This window comes from Falco biarmicus, chromosome 5, assembly GCF_023638135.1.
Source record: "Falco biarmicus isolate bFalBia1 chromosome 5, bFalBia1.pri, whole genome shotgun sequence".
Lineage (NCBI taxonomy): Eukaryota > Metazoa > Chordata > Aves > Falconiformes > Falconidae > Falco > Falco biarmicus.
In genome coordinates, this window is record NC_079292.1 from 53,872,736 (window position 1) to 53,893,393 (window position 20,658).

The 20,658-nt window shown below is 36.8% G+C and overlaps 1 protein-coding gene across 2 annotated transcripts in view; it reads right to left on the reverse strand.

The window, feature by feature from the left end:
- PTPRQ (protein tyrosine phosphatase receptor type Q) overlaps positions 1-19,468 on the reverse strand; it is a 141,854-nt gene extending 122,386 nt beyond the window's left edge. For both annotated transcript variants that reach the window (XM_056342105.1, XM_056342104.1), the window contains exons 1-12: positions 19,421-19,468; positions 16,130-16,267; positions 15,394-15,529; positions 14,030-14,284; positions 12,312-12,529; positions 8,603-8,789; positions 8,176-8,460; positions 6,222-6,506; positions 5,269-5,538; positions 3,844-4,104; positions 2,224-2,354; positions 1,914-2,043 (exon numbers count right to left, since the gene is read on the reverse strand). In XM_056342105.1, coding sequence (XP_056198080.1) covers positions 1,914-2,043; positions 2,224-2,354; positions 3,844-4,104; positions 5,269-5,538; positions 6,222-6,506; positions 8,176-8,460; positions 8,603-8,789; positions 12,312-12,529; positions 14,030-14,284; positions 15,394-15,529; positions 16,130-16,267; positions 19,421-19,468 — 2,344 coding nt within the window. The remainder of the gene's footprint in view (positions 1-1,913; positions 2,044-2,223; positions 2,355-3,843; positions 4,105-5,268; positions 5,539-6,221; positions 6,507-8,175; positions 8,461-8,602; positions 8,790-12,311; positions 12,530-14,029; positions 14,285-15,393; positions 15,530-16,129; positions 16,268-19,420) is intronic.
- Between the last annotated feature and the right edge of the window lie 1,190 nt (positions 19,469-20,658).

A 20,658-nucleotide genomic window follows, 5' to 3' on the forward strand; every position in this document is an offset into this window, starting at 1 on the left:
GCCATTGCCTCTCTGGGCACCTTTGTGGGTGTGCAGGTGAACTGTTATCATACAGCCTAACAGCACCAGAACTGCATGCTGTATTCAAGAGCCAAGAGTACCTGGATTCCTATAGACAATACAGCGATGTTTTCTGTTTTGTCCTATAATCTCTCCTAACATCCCAGCTGCTTTTTACTCTGCTGATGAGCAATCGATTTTTATTTTTTTTTTCACGGAACTATCCATAATATTCTCAAGATATTGCTCCAGAGAGAGAACAAGCAGCTCAGAGCTCACCATGTATGTGTGAAGTTTGGGTTATTTTTGCCTTGTGTATCACTTTATGCTTATTTATGCTGAACTGTATCTGACATTTTAACATCCAGCCACTGAGGCATACTCGGTCTTCTCCACAGTTACTGTTTGCTAGTTCTCATTCTAAGTAACCTTACATCAGCAAACTCTGTCATTGTTGTGTGTGCTCACTCTTCTAGATCATTTATGAACGTGTTGAACAGAAAAAGTCCTAGAAGTCTTCTGACAGCTTCTCTCCACTGTGAAAACTATGTTTATCTGCTATTCCCTGACGTTAGGTCAATTTAAAAGACAGGCTGCTATCAATCATATCTCCTTTACCACGTATTTGATGAATCCTTGAAAGAATCCAAAAATGTTTTTGAGGCATAGTTTTCCTATACTAGCAAGATCTTTCCTTGTTCTGCCTCTAAATGATAAGATACTATGTAGTTTATTGTTAGCTATAACTTTACAACAAAAAAAGCAATGCAATAGTGGATGTATCTCTAGAGTGAAGACAGCATCAGAACAACTGCTGAGTTAGTCTGCTAGCCAAGAATAGTGACACTGCTAGTCTATCCAGGTTTTATCTAGAGTTAACAACTAGAACTCTTTTCTTCCCACACCATGAATCCCTACGCCCAAGATGAAGGTGCCATTTTCCATTGGAGCAGGATATCTCAGTATCTATGGCACTGTACGTTACTGGAGAAAGAGAACAGCTCAGAGACTCATCTCTTAATGTAGATTCATTGGAATAAGAACATGACGCTTATTGAAAGAAGCAGCAAGACTGAACTGATATAACTCTGAAATTATTATCTCAAGAAAGTATGTGAAGGTTACTGGCCAGAATACTTACTTCCTAATGATATCTGGATAGACTTATTCACAGTGCTATCAAAAAGAAGCAATATGATAGTGTTACAAGAGAAAGTCTGATACGGACAGAGAGGAGAAACATCATTCCAAAAATGAAAGAACCCTTCAGAATGAACATACATGCTCGAGTGAGAAAAAGCAGCAGAAAAATATGACTTAAAGGGATCTTAACTTAGAAAGGAAAAAAAGTAACAATTTGACATGTACAATGGAAGGAAGCCACTAATAGCAAGGAAAAGAACTGGAATCGAATACAACTATGCTGCTGAGAATCAAATGTCCTAACCCAAAGTAAATGTAAATGTAGAAGCCCAAATTTAGTCCAGATGTAAGGGGAGGTCAATGAGAGAATATCATAAAACTAATTTACTTCTGAACACTTAAGTGTGTTCAAACTCAGCACTGAAGTGAGAAACTAAACATTAAAGAGAAGTCGTAAGAAAAGAGATTTTGTTGTCTGTAATGTTGGTAGCCAGACAGTGTGCAAGTATGAGTTACTAGACTGTATACCTGCTTGATTCATTATGAAGTTAACATTGGTAGTCCTTTGTACACTGTGACCCTATTCAAATTCTTAAAGTACACAAGCAGTTAAAGAATAAGGAAAATAACAATGAAAGCAAATAAGGAGAAAACAATAAAGATGATTGAATTACTTTTGCTTATTAGGGACAAAAATAAAATTCAAGCAGAAAGCAAAACATACAGATGCAGCAAAACAAATGCTAAATTTGAAAACATTGTGATCTCACCTGTCTGTATTTCCTTTGTCACAAAAATACTGTCTCTGAAACCTTCCTTTTCTGTTCGAATTGTAAAGTTGTACAGCTTACCAGGAGTAAGGTTGGAAAATGTTGCTTTTTCTTGCTTGACCTTCTGGACCTAGAAAACCACATACAGCTTTCACAGAATTGCTTGCAAATTTTGCTTATATTATGTAAATCATACCTCCACCTATTTTAATGCGAAACACAGCCTTTAATTTAACCTCTGATTACTTAATTGAAGACTTTGAAAAATAACTGCATTGCCTATATACAAGTAGTCTTTTAAAAAACATACCCTGAAAGCACTTGCACAATTGGCACATGTAACTTCGTATTGCTGAAAATCTCCATCAGCACGGTCCCAAGCAATCTGTATGGAAGTGTCTGTAACATTACCTTCTCGTACATTGACTGGAGCAGCCAGACCTATAGAAGAACATAAAACACATTACTGTTCAATCCAAGACTTTGTTCAATCCAAGACTTTTTATATCTCCTATAGAGACATAAAAATGAAGACAATCAGTAACAGATTCAAACAAACAGAGGACAAAATCTGATCGCAGTCATACAAACACACAGACATTTCAAAATAGAAAAATGTAGAAAGAACAAAGAAATAACACTACTAATATTTTTAAAAAGTTGCTTGCTTGTTTATCTTTAAATTACATGGGGCTGAACAGGCATTTCCTCCTGAAGATAGAGCTGACACTCCTAGGTGGGAAAGTCCTCCAGAAAGAAGTTAATCCCTCCACTGCCACCACCATAGCACTCATAATGTACCTAAACTGTCAGCTTGGAAAAACTGGGTAGACCAGGCAAGACAAATATATTTCATCCCTGATTAGTATAGCCCTGTATGATACCATTCAGATCACATTACAGGGGAGCTTCCACTCTTCTCTGCATCTCTTTCATCCCCACCACAGATATTTCTGGCTGGAATGTACCAAAATTTACACTTCTTTTAAAAACACCTGTATACATGTGAGGGGGCAGTATTTTTTTTCTTCCAAGTTTTTGGGGTCCCAGAAGAGACAGACCAAAACTAGGTGTTCTAAGACAGTTTCACACTAAATTTAGGAAATGCTTTCATAAGATCAATCAAAACCTAAGTTTTTATCAAAATGATTTTAAGAAAAATCAGCTGTCAAGATATTCACTATTTGGGGAAGAAATTGTCTTGCACTCATTCTCCTTTCTGCTTTTGTCCTTTTTATCCTATCTTAATTTTTCCTCTGAAAGAAAGAGAGTAGAAAATAATTTCAAAGGAAAGTGGTAGAACAGGAAAATAAAAACTCCTGGAAGTATAATTATAATAAAAAATAAGAAAGTCAAACCATAGAATTTCAGCAGGTATTTTCAAACTGCTTTTAAGTTCTTATTAAAATTCCTTTTTTAAGGCCTTGCTAGAAGGAAACCCCTTTCACTAATACTTTAAAAATGTCTTTGTTATTGAATGTATTGCCTTGAAAAATGGGAAACTCAAGGCATTTATTATATACTTAATTACTTATTACTGGGGGAATAAACTTACTGATTTCAAGACACAGAAGTAACTCCATTGATACTTATCTTCTTGGCTAAAATAAACGGTCAAAATGTGTCTTGTTTCCCATAAGGACAAAAATTTAATACAGCCTAAACTCCTGTAATATTTGCTAGACAATTTATAGGTTTGATATAAAAAATACAATTTAGAGAGTTTAGAAATTACAAGAGAATCATTATATTTTGTTTAAAAAACAGCTAGTGTTTGTATAATTATTAACTGCTTACACAAATATATATCAATGTGATTTTTAAATAGCCTATCTCTTCTACAGCACTGTAATAAAAATAAAGTTAACAGAGTCTACAAATAACGATTTATTATGGTGCAATTTTATAGGAATAAACTTAAAATACTCACATGTTTTTATACCAGATACATGGTAAAAGGAGCTCAACATTTTCCCACTTTTTGTGGAAATGCAGAAATCATATTCTGTTCCTGCAGTAAGGTTTTCAATTGTTATTTTACCATCGCTTTTTAAAATGAATGTCACATTAGGTCCTCCTTTACTTGTAACGTATACGCCATCAAATACTCCAATATTGGGCATGTGAACAAATAATACCACAGCATTGCTATAAAACACATAAGGAACTACAATTTGAACAGGCTTGGGCTCTAGAAGAAGAAAAAAAAAAGCCATGTTACATCAATTGAAAATAAATTAAATGAAAACCACAAAGTAAATCTGAAGTAACTGCCCTGAGAAATATTTTTGCTCAGTACAAACAAATAGCTACCATATAGGGTAGCTCAGAAACAATAAACAACCTGATCTTTTTAGGTGTTTATTACTGGAATTCTGCAGCACTTGACAAATCATTTACGAATCAAAGCAAGTTAGGCTTCCAAAGGTATCAAGGAATTACCTTTTCAACCACAACGGCACCAACAAAGTAAATCTGGATGCTGAAAAGATATACATGAAGGTATATGTGGACAAATGAACATGGAGAGAGACACATTTCATGGATGCAATATCGACGCGTTTTCTTCCCTTACAGCTGGCTCTGACAGCTGTGAAAAATCCCATCTAGAATTCTCTGTCATCTGTGTCTTGAATGGAGTATTAAATCTAATCTTATATAAAAAATAAAAAAAAGACTGTCTGCTACCCTCTCAAATACTGTAATAATTTAGAAAAAAACCAGACAAGGCAGCATTTCATATATCTATAACCTGACAGCTGCAGCCTTTACATACCACATGTATAACAAAATCCTGGCTATTCCTGTCATACATTTAAAAAAAAAAAAAAAAGATGTTTCAAAAGCATTTAAACATCTTGGTAAACTAAGACTAACCAGAAAGACCCTATGATAAAAAATGTAAAACTTTTTACCTTTCAGCTACCACTGCTTCTAACTCTTAAAGTCCTTTCCCAGCACCTTCTCACCAATAGGGTAATCTCTCTCTCACAGTTCACAGAACAACCAACGCATCTCCAAAAATAATCTATTTCAACTGTTCTAATATTTTCCTATTTCAGCGCAAATCAATGATTCACCCAATTCCTTCTGTCAGTGGGGACAGGATTTCCAGCTATGGTCCTCACCACAGTTACCAGTACTATCAACGCGTTTTCCAAGGCTGCACCCTCTTTGAAAGTTAACAGCATCTACTTTGCTGTTAAAAATTATCAGCACATTTTACATTCTAGTTTTGATCCTTTGCTATCTAATAAATTGACTTGATCTATCAAATCTGTTAGATGATGGCAACGATAACGAGACTGACGTGTGTATAACAGTCTGTAGTTGCCATCATTAAACAATGTCTTACTTAAAGTGCATTGAATGGTCTTCAGTTCACTCATACTTCCATTATACACACTTGCCACTGCTATTTCATAAGCCATTCCAGGAATTAGGAGATCAACCTTAAACTCTTCTGTGTTGTTTAATAAGATCTTCTTCGTTTCACCTATGTTTGCATTAGGTTTCACTTGAATGTAGGATTCCTGAGCCTCTAGTGGCAGCTTCCAGTGAAGAATTACACTCTCTTCTTGTACATCCTCTGGGTGAATATAAACAGCTGTAGGTGGACTGACAGCTTGATTAAAAAAAATAAAAAATGTCAGTATAAAACCACAGACCAAACTTACTGTCAATTTAAATCACTTCCTAATGATGCCTTCTGGTTTCTTTTTTCTTCTAAAAATGTCATTGTTTTAAGACTACTAGTTCATCCAATTTACTTTAAAATAGTTTGCAGACAACTACCTGTTACAGGCAGATTCTGCTTTCTGTTTTCTCATAACAAATAGGAACTTACTTTACAAGCATACTCCCTTCCATTGTATATATACAGAGTAACAAAGATGACACAATCTGAGTCACACTATCTATGCTTAGAAAAATAAATTAATCTGTCTTTGCCTACATAACTTGAGACATCATGGTAATGTTTCTACTTTGCTAAAATTAAATAAACAAACCACAAATCAGTATTTATCAAATAGGATGTCACTACTTCAGCAAATACTAATGTGCTATAAGTAGGTAAATGAGCAAATAAATAAGGGGATAGGTACATCCACCCTTTTGGAAGATTCTGAAGATTAGAATCAGTAAACAGAGAATATAGAAATGAATTCCCTCAACTTTACCCCAATACATCCCAACAAGCCGCAACCTGTACATGGCCTTAAAAATACTTTTGTGCATTGTATTTTCAGTTTAAACTCTGTCTAGAGAAATAAAAAAAACCAAAAACACAGAACATGGATACATCACCTGTTGTGATTAATATAGGCTTCTCATGGCAGCCTAGAGTTTCTTTCTCTGACATGGTCTGTAAATATACCTGATACTGATGATAAGGTTTTACATTTCCTATTACTATTGAAGTCTTGCTTTTTTCAACCAGTAACTGTTTCCAGATGTTGGTTTCAGTATCCAAAACGTTGAGGAGGTAGTAATGAAAAGAAGCACTGGATGAATGCTGTGGAGGCTTCCACTTTAAATGTATTTCTGCAGATGAAACATATGTAGCCTCTAACTTCTGGGAGTGCAATGACCCTATTGAATAAGATTAGGAATAGAAATAGGATAATAGCTTCTGATGCCTTTTACCAGTAACATTTTTCTGTTAAATACAGCCTGAAAAGCTAACAGTACACACTCACATACATGCTAAATAGTATGAGAGCAAATAAAACAAAGTAACTTGGATAGTGTATCTAATGTTGGTAGGCAGGGGAATATTCCTACTGTCTGATTTTTCTGAATCACCTAGCTCTTGAAACAGAACTCAGTCTCCCCACTTAGGTCTTCTCTTGTATTTCAGTCAGATTGGAAACATTAAAGTTTGATGTTTGTAAGACAAATGCTACGAATTACCCAAGCTGGTTTAAACCTGGTCCTAATGATTTAAATGGCAAACTCCACTGAATTTTAGAAGATGCTCAATGCATGCTGTTTTTATCAATCATTTTAAAATAGTTCTTTACATGTTGCCTACACCTCTTCAAACAATTCAGTCACTAGTATAATAATTAGTAAATTGTTCTGATTTTCCTTGCCCGGACAATGATGCTTCTGTAGATAACAATGTTGCAGCTGAAATGTTGATTTCTGAGGTAAAACACATATTTGCTTCTCATAGGAGAAAGCAGGAATATCTTTTCTTCATTATAGAGGCAACTTGCGTTACAAGGTCTTATACACAGAAAACAAACCATCCGGTTAGAGAAGAGAGAGGCTGATAGGCACAGGAGATGACAGGACTTTCAAGTGCACTAAAGCAGCCCAGGAGAAGAAGTGAACTGTACAAAATGTACTTGCTGGAGAAAAGGAACAAGCTTTCCCCTCAGGAAAATATTGTATTTTTTTCAGACTTGAAGTAAATGGACCTCTGTCTCATATTTGACTGCCTTGCCAGAACTGGTAAAAATGTTAGGGCAGTATGTTTTATTTAATTCTGAAAATCAGACTGTTTTCTCGGTACCACATAAACAGGAACATGGAGAAAATGTGCACCTAAAATTGTATCCATGAAGTAGTTTTTCCTTGAGGACATCTTCATTTGATCACCTTTAGATGCAAAGGTATTCTTCATCTCTACCAGCTGGTAGGTTTCATTTGGCTTCATTCAGATAGGCTTTACTTTAACACAAGTTAATTGGTTCACAAGTTTTTCTCATTCCATACTGCATCATGCAACAGGTCAAAACACAATGGATATTTAACCCGTAAAGCTCATCTTAATATTAACTGCAGATATACAGGAATAACCTCCTTATTCCAACAAAATCTTTTACTTCAGATTGGAAAGCATGCTTTTGCATTTCACCAGTGTGGCCAAAAAATACCTTACTGCTACTCTAACATCCAGCTTTACCTTTGGACATCAGTAGGAATCCGGTGAGTAAAATTATGGCAAGAATGATCTTTAAAAATATACTTCACAGAAACATAATTTGTAGCTGGCTTTCTGCTTCCAGCAATCAAAAACTCCCAAGTTGTTTTTTTTTTCTCATCAAGCCAAATAAAGCATTTTAGCACAAAAGGAAAATGAAGACCTTGGAATCCACTCTACAAACTGGTAAATCCTGGATTCTGAATTCATGTTCAGATTTATGTAAATTTTCAGACAAATTATCAGCACAAGGAACAGTATAATTAAAGGGAAAAATTTAAAAGCGTATGATTGTCTGGGTATTACTGCTATTTTATTTTTCTAACTTACTTGTTTCTACCTTCAGAATTGGACTTAAGATAGTCTGTGCTCCTTCTGGGTTCCTTGCTGCTAATAAAAACCTGTAGGAAAGGCCAGGAGACAACTGCATAATTTTTGTTTGAGTTGTATTCACAGGCAAATTCAGAATGTATGGTTTCCATTGATGAAAATAGTACTTAATTATAAGTGCAAAGTCTGACTTAAGCCAGTTGTCCATATTACTCCACATAAATACAGCTTCAGTTGTATTGACATCATGCACACTAAACGTGAAGTTTTCTGGTACCAGAGGTACTGAAAAAGAACAACAAAAAATGGAAAAACAAATTAAAATAATGAAAACCTTTTTCTCTTTTTATATTTATATCTTCAAATATAAATATAATTGGGGGAAGGCTTTTAAAAATAAATGCAAAAGATTGGAACAAATAGTTACATTCGTATTCACAAATATATGGTAATTGTATATAGCAGAAAAATCCTGTGAAGAAATAGCCTGGACCAGTAGGATTTCTCTGAAGGGCGTAGCAGTCAGTTTCATTTTCTGGTATCATTGACAAAGTTGAGAGACCAGCCTTTAGAAGATAAGGAGATTCATTTGTCCACAAGAGCTGACCTTCTTCCTACATTGAAAAAAATTAAATAAAACCTCCATGTATTTTTACATTGTATTGATGAATTAAGGCTTTTCTCATTGAAGTGTACCTCCTAAACATCCAAAATTTACACACTTCATTTATACAAATTAATTTTATAAGTAAATATTTCAGTGTAAAGTTATACCCCTTCTATTACAAAAGATCACAAGGTAATAACATAATACAATATAAGCCACCTAAGGTTGATGTAGAGTGTTTGATCATTACAAACAATCCTTAAAAAAAAAAAATCAACATTAATCACATAATCTAATAATCATGGATGGATAATTTTCTACAAATGTTACTCACTAAAAAAATTGAGTTAGTCAAAAATATTAATAAATCTGGTATGAAAGAAAGAAAGTTTAGCTGAAAAAAATCCAGGGCTAGATTCACAATCAGATGAGCAAATGCTGTCTGTCCCCCTTTCCCTTACTTGCTGGTAGCTTACCAGTTAAGACACTCAATCACACCTGACTCAACGTTTCTAACCTTTGAGGTACTTTCAGTTTCTCCAGCAGAGCTCTACAAATACTAGACTAGGGTAACATGATATTCTGCGGGAAAGATGTTTGCAGAACATGCTCACAGCACTGCAATGCAGACCCCTCAAGTGGGAGACAGGTTTCAGTCTCCACTGCACTAACATCTACAGGGGATGAATAAAAACCCAAACACATTTATGCATGACATCGGAGCACTCTCAGGAGGTATACTAGCATAAGTGCTTTCATGCATAGCAAATCAGTGGTACTACAGTCTAAGTCAGGGGTCCTTAAACTACGGCCCGTGGGCTGGATACGGCCCCCCAGGGTCTGCAATCCGGCCCCCGGTATTTACAGACACACACACCCCCTCGCCGGGGGTTGGGGGGGAAACCAAGCAGCCGCAGATGACTGCCTGCCACTGCATCCGCGCCGGCCCCCTGGTTAAAAAGTTCGAGGACCCCTGGTCTAAGTAAATGCTTTAAGTACTGTAATGGAGAAATGCTGAGGTACCAACGTAACTTAAGACTTCTGTTGCTTCCCCATTTTGTGAAAGATATTCAAAAGGGGAAGGGGGAGGAGGAAAACATTTTTTTTCCATTTCTCTGAGAAAACAACAAAAAATCGTGTTTGTTGAGACTAAGCCTATTTTTTTTCAATTCATCCATTGAGTTTATAAAAAAAATAAAATAAATAAGTCTTTCATTTTCCCAAGGCAGCAAAGATTTTCAGCAGTGTGAAATAATTCAACTTGACTTTCTGGAGGACTTGTGTGTCGAGACTGCCATTTCAAAAATACTGTGTAGATCAATGCATATCTTTTTCTTATACTGGTCTTCTGGGACACCAGAGTTAACTACAAAGAGGGGAAGGCACAACATACTACTGTGATACAAAGGTCTGTAGCAGGGCTTATAAGAGAAACATTAGTAAACAGTCTTTGACCACCTTTTCCACTTCCTAACTCTGAAGAAGTGCAGAGTGTCATGACAGATTTGAGGATGCCACCAAAGCGGTTGATTCATTCTTACCTAGTGGACTGCCCTACATCACATCTCCAGGGTCCCTGTTGTCTTTCACAAGAATGCTCACCCTTGCCAGGAAGGGTTTGAATCCAGATACAGATCGAAATAGGGTTAAAGAAGGAGAAACTATGACAACACAAATGCTACAGAACTAATCCTGTTCACAATGCCACTAATTTTTATCACTGTCCCAGTGCTTGGCAGTTTTCCTAAGGCGGCTGAAATCTCCTCAATTAGGTTATAATCTCAATGTTTTTTCATTGAGTATTACAAGTCCCATGGGTACTGAAGGGGAAAAAAAAACTTGAAAACAGATATTTAACTCCCTAATGGTTCAAATACAACAGAGGAAGCAAAAATAATTGAATCTGTGTTTTTTATCTCAGATTTTAAACAAGTCCTGTGATTCCTAGTGTATGCCCCATGATCTTTGAACTCTGGGTTAAGTACAAGTTGGTGCAAGTACAAATGGAGTTCTCCTAAAACAAGAGCAAATTATGACACTGACATTTAGAAAGACTGTAACATGTTCATATGGTACATGAACACACTAATTAAGAACAAATATTTAGGAAAGAAGTGCTTGAAAACAAGCATTTTATAATTTTCCCTTGCTACTCTTAAAACAAGGTACTCGTCTAGTTCATTTAATTGACTAGACTCCCACAAACATAAAAAATGTCTGTAATGATTAAACAGTTAGCTAACAGTCAAATTCCAAGCTGGCGATTAACTTTTTTCTGTCTAATTAGTTTAAAAAGAAAAATCCCCAACCTTTCCAGCACTCTTTCCAACATGCAAAAATATCATGCTTTTATGGGGCATGTATTTCTAGCAGCCTCTTACAAATACTACCTTATTTCTAAAATAAGTTAGTTACGATTAATATCACTATGGTGTAAAAATTACAGCTATTCTAAAATGTCATGCATAAAACTATTACATGTAAAGTGCATATATTACACGTGCTTTCCTAACCAGGAAGGTTACAGTGCATCTCTAACCACAAACCTAGACAGGTCCGTGTTTCCTCAGTTTGCATATTACCCCACTCTGACTTGTTTGTGTAGACCCACTAAGTTATTTAACAGAGCCTGTAAAAAAGAAATTTTCTGTCTATGACATGTTTACCACTTACCTCCTGCACTTACAAATAAATTTTAGGGTTTTTTTACTCTTTTTCACAGAATTTCTTTTAAAATTAATTTTAATAGAACAGTATTACAATTAAATTTCAGAGTATAGATTTTCCAAATTGAAATACCAGTGGCTTTCTCCAACCTGATACTTACCATGAAAGAAGTTTTCACTAAGTCACACCACAGGAAGACAGGATCTCCCATTTCTGGCAGAGTGCCTCCATTTTCAGAGAACTTTTCCAATACTTTTATTTATCTCTGTAGAGATATTTATGTATCTCTGTGTATTCCCAAATCACATACCACATCGCAGTGAGTCATTTAATAACAGCAGAGCTGTTAGTAAGAACCCTCATAACTCAAATATGAGGAGTAGGAAACTTTTTACAAGAAATACCTTGCTCCAATCCCTTCTTTCACTGGCCTATCCAGCATCCATACAGGACAGACCTTGCTGAGCTGAACACTCAACATTTCAGACCTGCACCAAAACTGAGAGCCAACCCCAGACTTTTGATATCCATAGTAACATACATGTAGAACAAGATTTAAAATCTGGTAATGCAGCACCACCTACAGGCAAAACAATATCCCTGTGAAGTACTCATAAACAGAAAGAAAAATTAAACAGGTTATGCATGAACTATGCCTTTTTTTCCCAGCTATGGCCCACTAAATATTTTCACTGTTTCTAAATAGGAAGAAATAACGGTTACTCTTTTAACTACTAACAACTATACAAACAAATAACCAATTTACAGTGTGACATTATTTTATTCCAAAGAATTGGGCTCTACATATCAAAATTTTCCTTCTTCCATATATGTAATAGCAAAGAAGATAAAATAGACTGACCTTTAGGTCATTGAGACCCGTCCATAGCATGATTATTTGACTAAATGTCTGGAGATAAGACAAAATAAAACCACGTTCTTCTTCATTCCCTATATCAAGAAGATGCGCCCCTCGTGAAGACATTTCACATATTTGTTGTGCCACATTCCATGGCTTGCTCTCTTTACCCATTCGATAGCAGCTGCTTTGGAATGCCACCCATCCTTGGGAACAGGTGCCTATAGGTGAACAAGGGCAGGATTTTAAAGATGTTCCGTACCATTCATGGGAGCGGTACAGTTTAAGATATTTTTATAATTACACAGACATTTTGATGATGATAACCCTTAATTCACGATTGCAAACCCCTAAAAAATCAATAATTATGAATCAACACTCCTTCAAAATTCTGACTGTCTTAAAAAATCTGATTGACTGAATTAAGAGTATCAGCTACAACCCACTGAAATAAAAAAGAGATTCATTAATTTTTATGCTACTCTAGGAGAAAATTCATTCTTTAAGCTTAGTGTCCAATGGTTCATTTTTTAAATTTTAAACTTGAAATTAATATGAAATTAAAACAAACAACTGAAGATGGTTTTAATAGTTTCCTGAGTTTTAAAAAAAATAACTATTTCCCTGAATTTGAGCCTATACAATCCTTTTTCTGTGTTCCTAATTTTAAAGATTTTAAATTGCACTGTCAGAATAGCACATTTAAAGCAATGAAGTTATCCAATTGTTATACAATACAATGAAGTTATACAATTCAGAATCCTGCCTCCTTCACAGCACTTCTAACAAAACACCAGAGCTAGGTTAGCCACTCAGCAGTACAAAACCATTCACTTTGAACACTGGCAAAGAGTGTTCCAAATCCTTACCACATTCAGGATTTTCCCTGTCTTTTCATTGAAACTATAGAGCAAATTCAATCCATACACTGAGATAATTACAATGCTTAAGCTCAACATTCACTTGACTATTTTAGACTGCAAAAAATAGTTAGCTTAAAATATTCACACATACAAATTTGAATTCTTGCTCCTAAAATTACTAAGAAAAATTAATGAGAAATAACCTATGCTATTAGCATTCAATTTCTTTCAGCTTTCTAGAAATGAAACAATGCACATCTGTCGCAGCACTATCAAAACTAGCCGGCTGCAACAAGGCTTTTACCATCCCATACCAGGTTAACCTCTGTATGTAGTTCCTGTGCCTTGCCTCAACACAGCCACCAATCCCCCACAAGGTTTCAAAAGTTCATCTACTGTCCATGCTGTTTCTTCATCCTGTTTCTTGCCTGTGCTACATCCAGGTTCTTCCTTCTCCAGGCTCCTCTTCCAGCCAGCCTCTCCTCATCTGGACACCCTTCTCCTCCCTGCTTCTCCCAGGGCCTCTCCTTGTCTCTCCTGCATCCTCTCTCCACTTCTTCCAGGTCTCTCTTCATCCAGAGCTCCTCTTCCATACCCCTTAGACTTAGAGCTATGTAACTGCTTAACAGGAACCAGCCATTATCCACATCAGCCAACCCACCACCCCTGAAGCCAGCCCATAGCTGTGTATTATCTATGTTAATTAACCTGCCTTCATTCTTCTATAATTCTTCTACACACATCTATTATAAATTGTAAAATGGAATACAGGCTTTTTACAATTTAATCTTAACTCTTCTGGAAAATATGCAGTGCTCCCTTGCATTCACTGTGACTGCAACAAACTCTAACATATACCTGTTTCAGCTTGAATGTCCAGTGACTGAGACACATTTATAAATTTAAGATGCAATTGTTCAAATATAAACTGAAATGTATGTAAGGTGGCAGGTGCCAAATTAGTCCATACAAAGAATCCACTGGAGTTTTTTATAATCTGAGAAGTATCATTCAGTGAAATGGAGACTGAAAATTCTTTGGTCAGTGTAGTCCAATTAAAAGACACTGTAGTAGCCGTCACAACTGTTTTGATGTCATTTTCTGAAATTCCACCTAGTAGACCAAGAAAAAAATAAATACTGTCTTTAACAAGGGAATAATTAGCTCAAAGTTTTATTGCATTAACATTATTATATATTTCTTTTAAGAAATTATGAGGGATATACACAGTAAAGAAAGAGGTAGTATCAAACCAGAAAATGTCTTACAGAACAATTAAGGCAGCCATGCTTTTCTTTATTGTCACGGTATGTAAACTTATGTCTGAAGCAACCAGAAATATAAGTGCACAGTTTAAGGAATGTTTAACTGTAAAAGTACAGACTTTGCTAGAATATCAGTTAAGTAATAAATGTCAAGTGCAGTAACACATTAGTAGCATAACCATGAATTATCTCCTGTAGCTTGCTGAATGCACGCATCAGCAGAGTCAATGGCTGGTGCAATGTTTTCAACTTACTATGTGTTTTTCACAGTGATGATGTTTGTATTCAGATTCTAGTCTGTATTCCAAAACTAGTATGAGTTTGTAATGTGCGCAAAGGTAATGCTATAAACTTTTTTAAAGGGATTAACAAAATTAAGATTAGAAAGCCCTTTCATTCTAGTAATCAGTGGCACTTGTGGTCCTGAACAGATTTACAGCTATAAATGATGTTTTTATAAGTTCACTGGATAGACTGACAAGTTCTTCTACTAGAAGTCTGTCCCAGGTAGTCACAATACTAAGATCTTCAAGCTATTCATTAACCCTTTTTAAAGGGGGACTCTCATGATGTGAAAACAAAAATATTTAATACTTTTAATTTATATATGACAGACAACCACAACCCCATGTTGATATGAAACTGCCAGGCTTTAAGTAACTTTCTCCGTGGTCTTCTATAAATCTCTTTTCCTAGAACTACTGTAGTATAGCAAAGCCTGTAACATTTAAAAATCTCCCAGACTTTTACATCAGTTAAACATTGCTGAATTGTCAACTAACCAAACAAGTTACAATACAAAATTATTCCTTCTACTCTTCATGATTGTAAAAATACATTGAGGCAAAGTTTCTCAATACATGACTAAGCTCAGGATTACAACCCCTACTTCCTTAAACTTCAGTATTGGACTTAAATATACCAAATACCAGAATATTTTTGTGCTACTCTACTTACGTGTCTTAAATGATTTTACACTTAAGATTCGGCCATTTTTTAGGGATTCTATTGTAATACCATACTTCTTATTTTCCTCAAGCAGAACTGTAGTACTGACTGGTTTCTGTTCAACTTTAGAGATGTTTCTTACATTCTGCAAGTTAGAAGAATTTCTGGATATAACAAAAGTAATAAAAATACAATTCATAACTGATCTATGAATTTTTTGAAAGGGTAGCTTATATTACAGCACAGAAAACTTAAGGCTGCAGTTAAACTGAAAAATACCCAACGCATTTAAAACAAAACATTTTAGAAATCAACTATTAACAAACATCTTCCTATTAAAATCCCCATATTTTCTTTAAGTTCTAGAACATCCTGTGCCCAGAATTTGAACAATACCCTCCCACAGACATCTAGGGGTAGCGTCTGTGCCTCTCCTGGAGAAGTGAAAACTCCTCCTCAAACTACAGTACACTGAAAAACTTGCATATTCTTAACTTTGAACATATGCCTATCTATTCTTATACACCCAAGATACTCAAGAGTCTTTTAAGTCCAACTGGCTTCAATAGGACTCTGTAAGAGTACACATAAATGACATAAATTACAGAATTCAGTACAATTTTTCCAAACTTTATTTGCTATTTTACTTTTTTTTAGAAAAACAAACAAACAATGCTATTAACTACTGCTATCTACAGCTTAAATATGTATGGAACTACTTATCGGTTAGATTGATGAAATTTACTTTTTGACTGAAAGCATCTGCTTGCTGGTATGTTATAATATAATAGTCTGGATCCTCTCCTTTGGGCAATTCAGTCCACTCCATTAAAACTACTCTAGCAGGCTTTTTCACTTGGTCACAGTCTAGACTCTCTGAACCCTGTAACAGAAACATACATGAATACAATTCAGTAGAAAATATACCTCTACCTAAATAATTACATTCTGTCAATTTTAACTACTTTTACCCAGAACTTGTCAACTAGCAACAGGTTTTATATGAAGCAGTATCACCATCTGTACTGTGTGACACAGAGAGGGTTCATAATTTGTTACAAGTTCTGTAGGTACAGGCTCTATTTTTCTTTCTTTCTCCACAGATGGCCAAACCATGTCAGTTGACCCAAGTATGTCCTATTAGGAAAACAAATCTGTCATTATTTTGGAAACAAGGTCAGAGATTTCACTTGCAATATACATACCGCAATCACAGTTAGCAGTCAAGAGTTGGAGCTCTCAGCCCTATTCTCACATTACACGGTAAAAACTTTAGTGGCATCACTTTCAAAACTTCTAAATATCTCAGAATAATAAACAGCAACATTAAGGATGTAAAGAAATCATTTATTAAACACCTCACTACCAATCCAATTTAGGCGTGCCAGTACAAACTTCATTCGGCATTTCAACTTCTTACAGAGGTCAACTCATTCTAGGCACAAGCCTTCCATATTTTTGACACTACTTTTTTAATAATACTACATACCTTTGAAGGACTTTGGCTTAGCTCTTTAGAGAAGCAGGTTCCTTCTGTGGTTGAATTTCATCTGGAACCAGAAACTTATGGGTTCCTTCTAACAGGATATAAACCTGAGCCACACCTCTAAAATTCAGAGAAATTGGGGCATGGGATGCCAATTCCTATCACATAATATTTATTAAAAGATTGCAGTTATGTAACTTAAGTTCCATTTTTATTTTCTATATGAACTGGGACAACAAATAAATGCCATCACTTAGCAATGAACTCAAAATGTAGTTAAAAAAAAAACAACAACAAAAATCAAATAGGAACCTTAGTATACCAAAATAAAAGTTAGGACTTTTATTATTATAATACTTTGTGTTATTCTATAACTCAATCAACCACACAAATAAAAGCAACTTAAAAAGCAAAAACACTCAGCGCTTTCCTATTCCTTAATACAGTATACTCTGGAACTCACTTTGGTTTAAGGTAACTTCTTTTAACTAATGACAAACTAACACAACCACAAATCTATCAAGATCTTAACATTCAGAGTTCAGATGATACTTTTTAAAGTATAAACTTTATAAAGTTTATAAAGCCTTTAATCTCTATAAAACCTTTATAAGAGGATACATACCACCTCTTGGAAGCTCCTGAACTGACTAACAGGACTAACATTGATGGCATACACAAAAGTGTTTACAGAACACTTTTCCATGAAAAGTAGCAGGGTTTTAATTGATGAGTCTATAGCTGGCTTGCGTTCCCTGAAAACAATCTAGTCCAGACAATCCAAAGGGTAAGAAAGTCTGCTTTTAAAGATAATTTAAAAGAAGTATATTTTCCAATAACTGAATTAGCCATTTTTAAAAATTTTCCACCATCAACAATATATATGCCATTTTACCATACTTAAATCTGTACTCCTAGACCCAAAACCAAAAACTGGATTTGCAAGCGTACAAAGAAATTTTACTGTATTTATATCTGAGAAGAAGGATCTAGAATGTCCTTTTTTGTTGCCAGCACCTTGTCAGTTCTTTTTAGGCCCTTACCCAAAGGCTGCAGCAATTTTAAAAGAAAAATTAAACTGACCACTAAGACCTAAGGTTCAAGTCTATCTTCAGGCTAGCTACACACCAGCCAAGAAACCTAAACAACAAACACTTAATAACTGCTGCTATCAACTACTTCTATTGACTACTTCTCAACATACCACTCAAGTAGGCTTCTCAGTCTGAAAAAGAGGCACTTGAGGGGAAATACAACAGAGGTCTATAAAATCTTTAGTAGCCAGAATAAGTGAGCAGAGATTGATTTTTCATTTTCCCTTCAAGTACAAGAACAGTGAAGGATGACATAGCTGGCATGCTCCACATTCAAAGCAAAAAAAAAGAGGCAGTTTTTCACTATACAGTTTATCTGACAAAGCTTAAAATGAGTACTACAAGTTTCAGTGGGCTTCAGAAGAGGCCAGATAAGTTCATAGAACAGAACTACACTGCAGCTCACCAAATGCACTGCAACCCCATACATCTCAAGACTTTAAGCTGAAAACTATGGGAAACTAACACAGTATAGATAATTATCATATTATGCTATTCTTACAGTCTTCCCCAAGGACCTGCTTTTTGCCACTGCTGGAGGTATGATACTGAACTCACTGAAGTTCTTATTTCACCCCATACTACCATCCTTATGAACCAGACACACTCAACTACTCTGCAACTGTCAGACAACCTCCCTGAGGCAGACCACTGACTGCTGTAGGACGGCTTCCACAAAAAAGCACTTGTTCTCAAGCTCAAAATTGGCCAGCACAACAGGACAATATTAGGACATTCTCAAGGAATATACCAGGCAGCTGGGTACCACAGCAGCATTTCAGCACTCCAAATACATGTCTCTCACCTGCAAAGGAATGGAGTGGTATTTATAACAGTAATTGACAAGAGCTTTAAAATCACCTTTGCTGCAAAGCATGTTAAGCTAAATGTAAAATAAGCCTCCATGTACAGAAACTAAATATAGATAAAAATGGACAAGACTATTGCAAAGCGTACAGAAAATTACATGTGGTTCCTATGCACGCGGTTCTTTTAATAACAGTCAAATTAAACACGAAGCACTAACCCACAAATGGCAGTTTTGGATCCAAAAGTAAAATACTTCTTGCAGAGGTACACTTCCTAAAGGCGTAACCAGAGTATACCCCTGGGTCCCAGAATGACCTTCAATTTCCAGCATCACTGCGCATGTCTCTGCAGTATCCAGAAGGTGACAATTTACACAGCAATATGAGCTAGCTTCGGACTTAAGGATGCTGGTGTCTTTTACTTCTTCTGGGGAACAAAACTGAACTAGAAGCAGCAGGCAATAAAGCAGATGAAGAGCTTCCAACAATTTAAACAGAAGGAAGGCTGGGAACGCTCAGAGGAAATAACAGAGAGTTCCTGTGACTGCCAGAATGACAAAAAAGCAGATCAAATCACAAACCATCAATTTTCAACATTCAATTAGAATATCTATCCACCTTCAAAAAAAGGAACTATTTTGTCTCACCTTAAATATGTATTTTAATAAAAGCAGGAGAAGAATTGTTTGATCCATAGAGAAACGTTGTAGTCCCAGTGCCTGCGTTCGAATCACAACAGCTTCAGAACAAAAATGTGTCACAATGCCCAAGACATAAGAGGAGAAAAACTAACACACATATTCACCTATTTATACTTCACATGGGTAAAGCAGCAGCCAATGGTGCACCCGAGCTTCGTGTCTTTGCTCTGGCCCTGCCTCTTCCCAGCCCTCATATAAAGTTTCCTGAGATCAGCAGGCAGCTACCCTTGAACTTCACTGAACTGTGGATGTGCCTGTTGTTTGTTAGTCATTTAAAAAAACCCTCAGTGTGTGCATGTGTGTCAGATTTTTTTAAGTTTTACTAGGGAGTACTGAACCGAAATTCCTTGAAATCAGTGTCACACCTTGCACTTCCCTCACGAGACTCAGGCTGTTTCCCACAGTACACGTTCCCAGCAAGATGCCCCTTTATCTGTGTTTACGACGAGCCTGACAACCCTTTCTGTGGACCCACGCGGCACTCCTGCAGAACCCAGAGACACATCTTGCCAGGGTGTCCAAGAGGGGTAGATATAAACTGCGTTAAGTTTATGATAATTTCTGTTGAGTCTGCTCATCAAAGGACAGGCACAAACCAGTATAGCACCAGGAACTGCATGAGCAAGTCTAAAATTGCTTACAGAACATGAAAATCCTGCTTCTCAATACAAAAGCAGAGCCCGTACGTTTCCTAACCCGCACACCATCCACTTATCAGAGGACTTTTTCTTCAGTTTCTAGTCAGTAACCACTGCACGCGATTCCGGGAGGGAATCTCCACAGCACCCAGACGACCGGGCCATGAACGGCGGCAGCCAGAACCGCCGCTGTCACCGCCCGGCGCGGGCAGGCAGCGCCCCTCCCGCCGGCGGCCCTGCGGGGGAGCTGAGGGAGCGTGGGGGAAGCGCTCGTGGGCCGAGGCCAGAGCCGACGAGGCAGAGAGGCGGACAGCCGCTACCCGGTGAGGGGAGACGACGCTCCACTTCCCCCGGGCGGACAGAGCGGGACCTGCGGCTGTGCGGGGCCTCCGCTGCGGCTCTGCCCGCCCTCCTCTCCCCTCCCTCGCTTTCCAGCCCCCCGCCCGCGCCCCCATTAGTTGTGGCCTTTCCCGCCCTTTCCGGCTGCCGCGCGGCGGAGCGGGGCCCGAGGCGGGAGCGCGGAGCAGCGGGTTCCGCTGGGCTGCG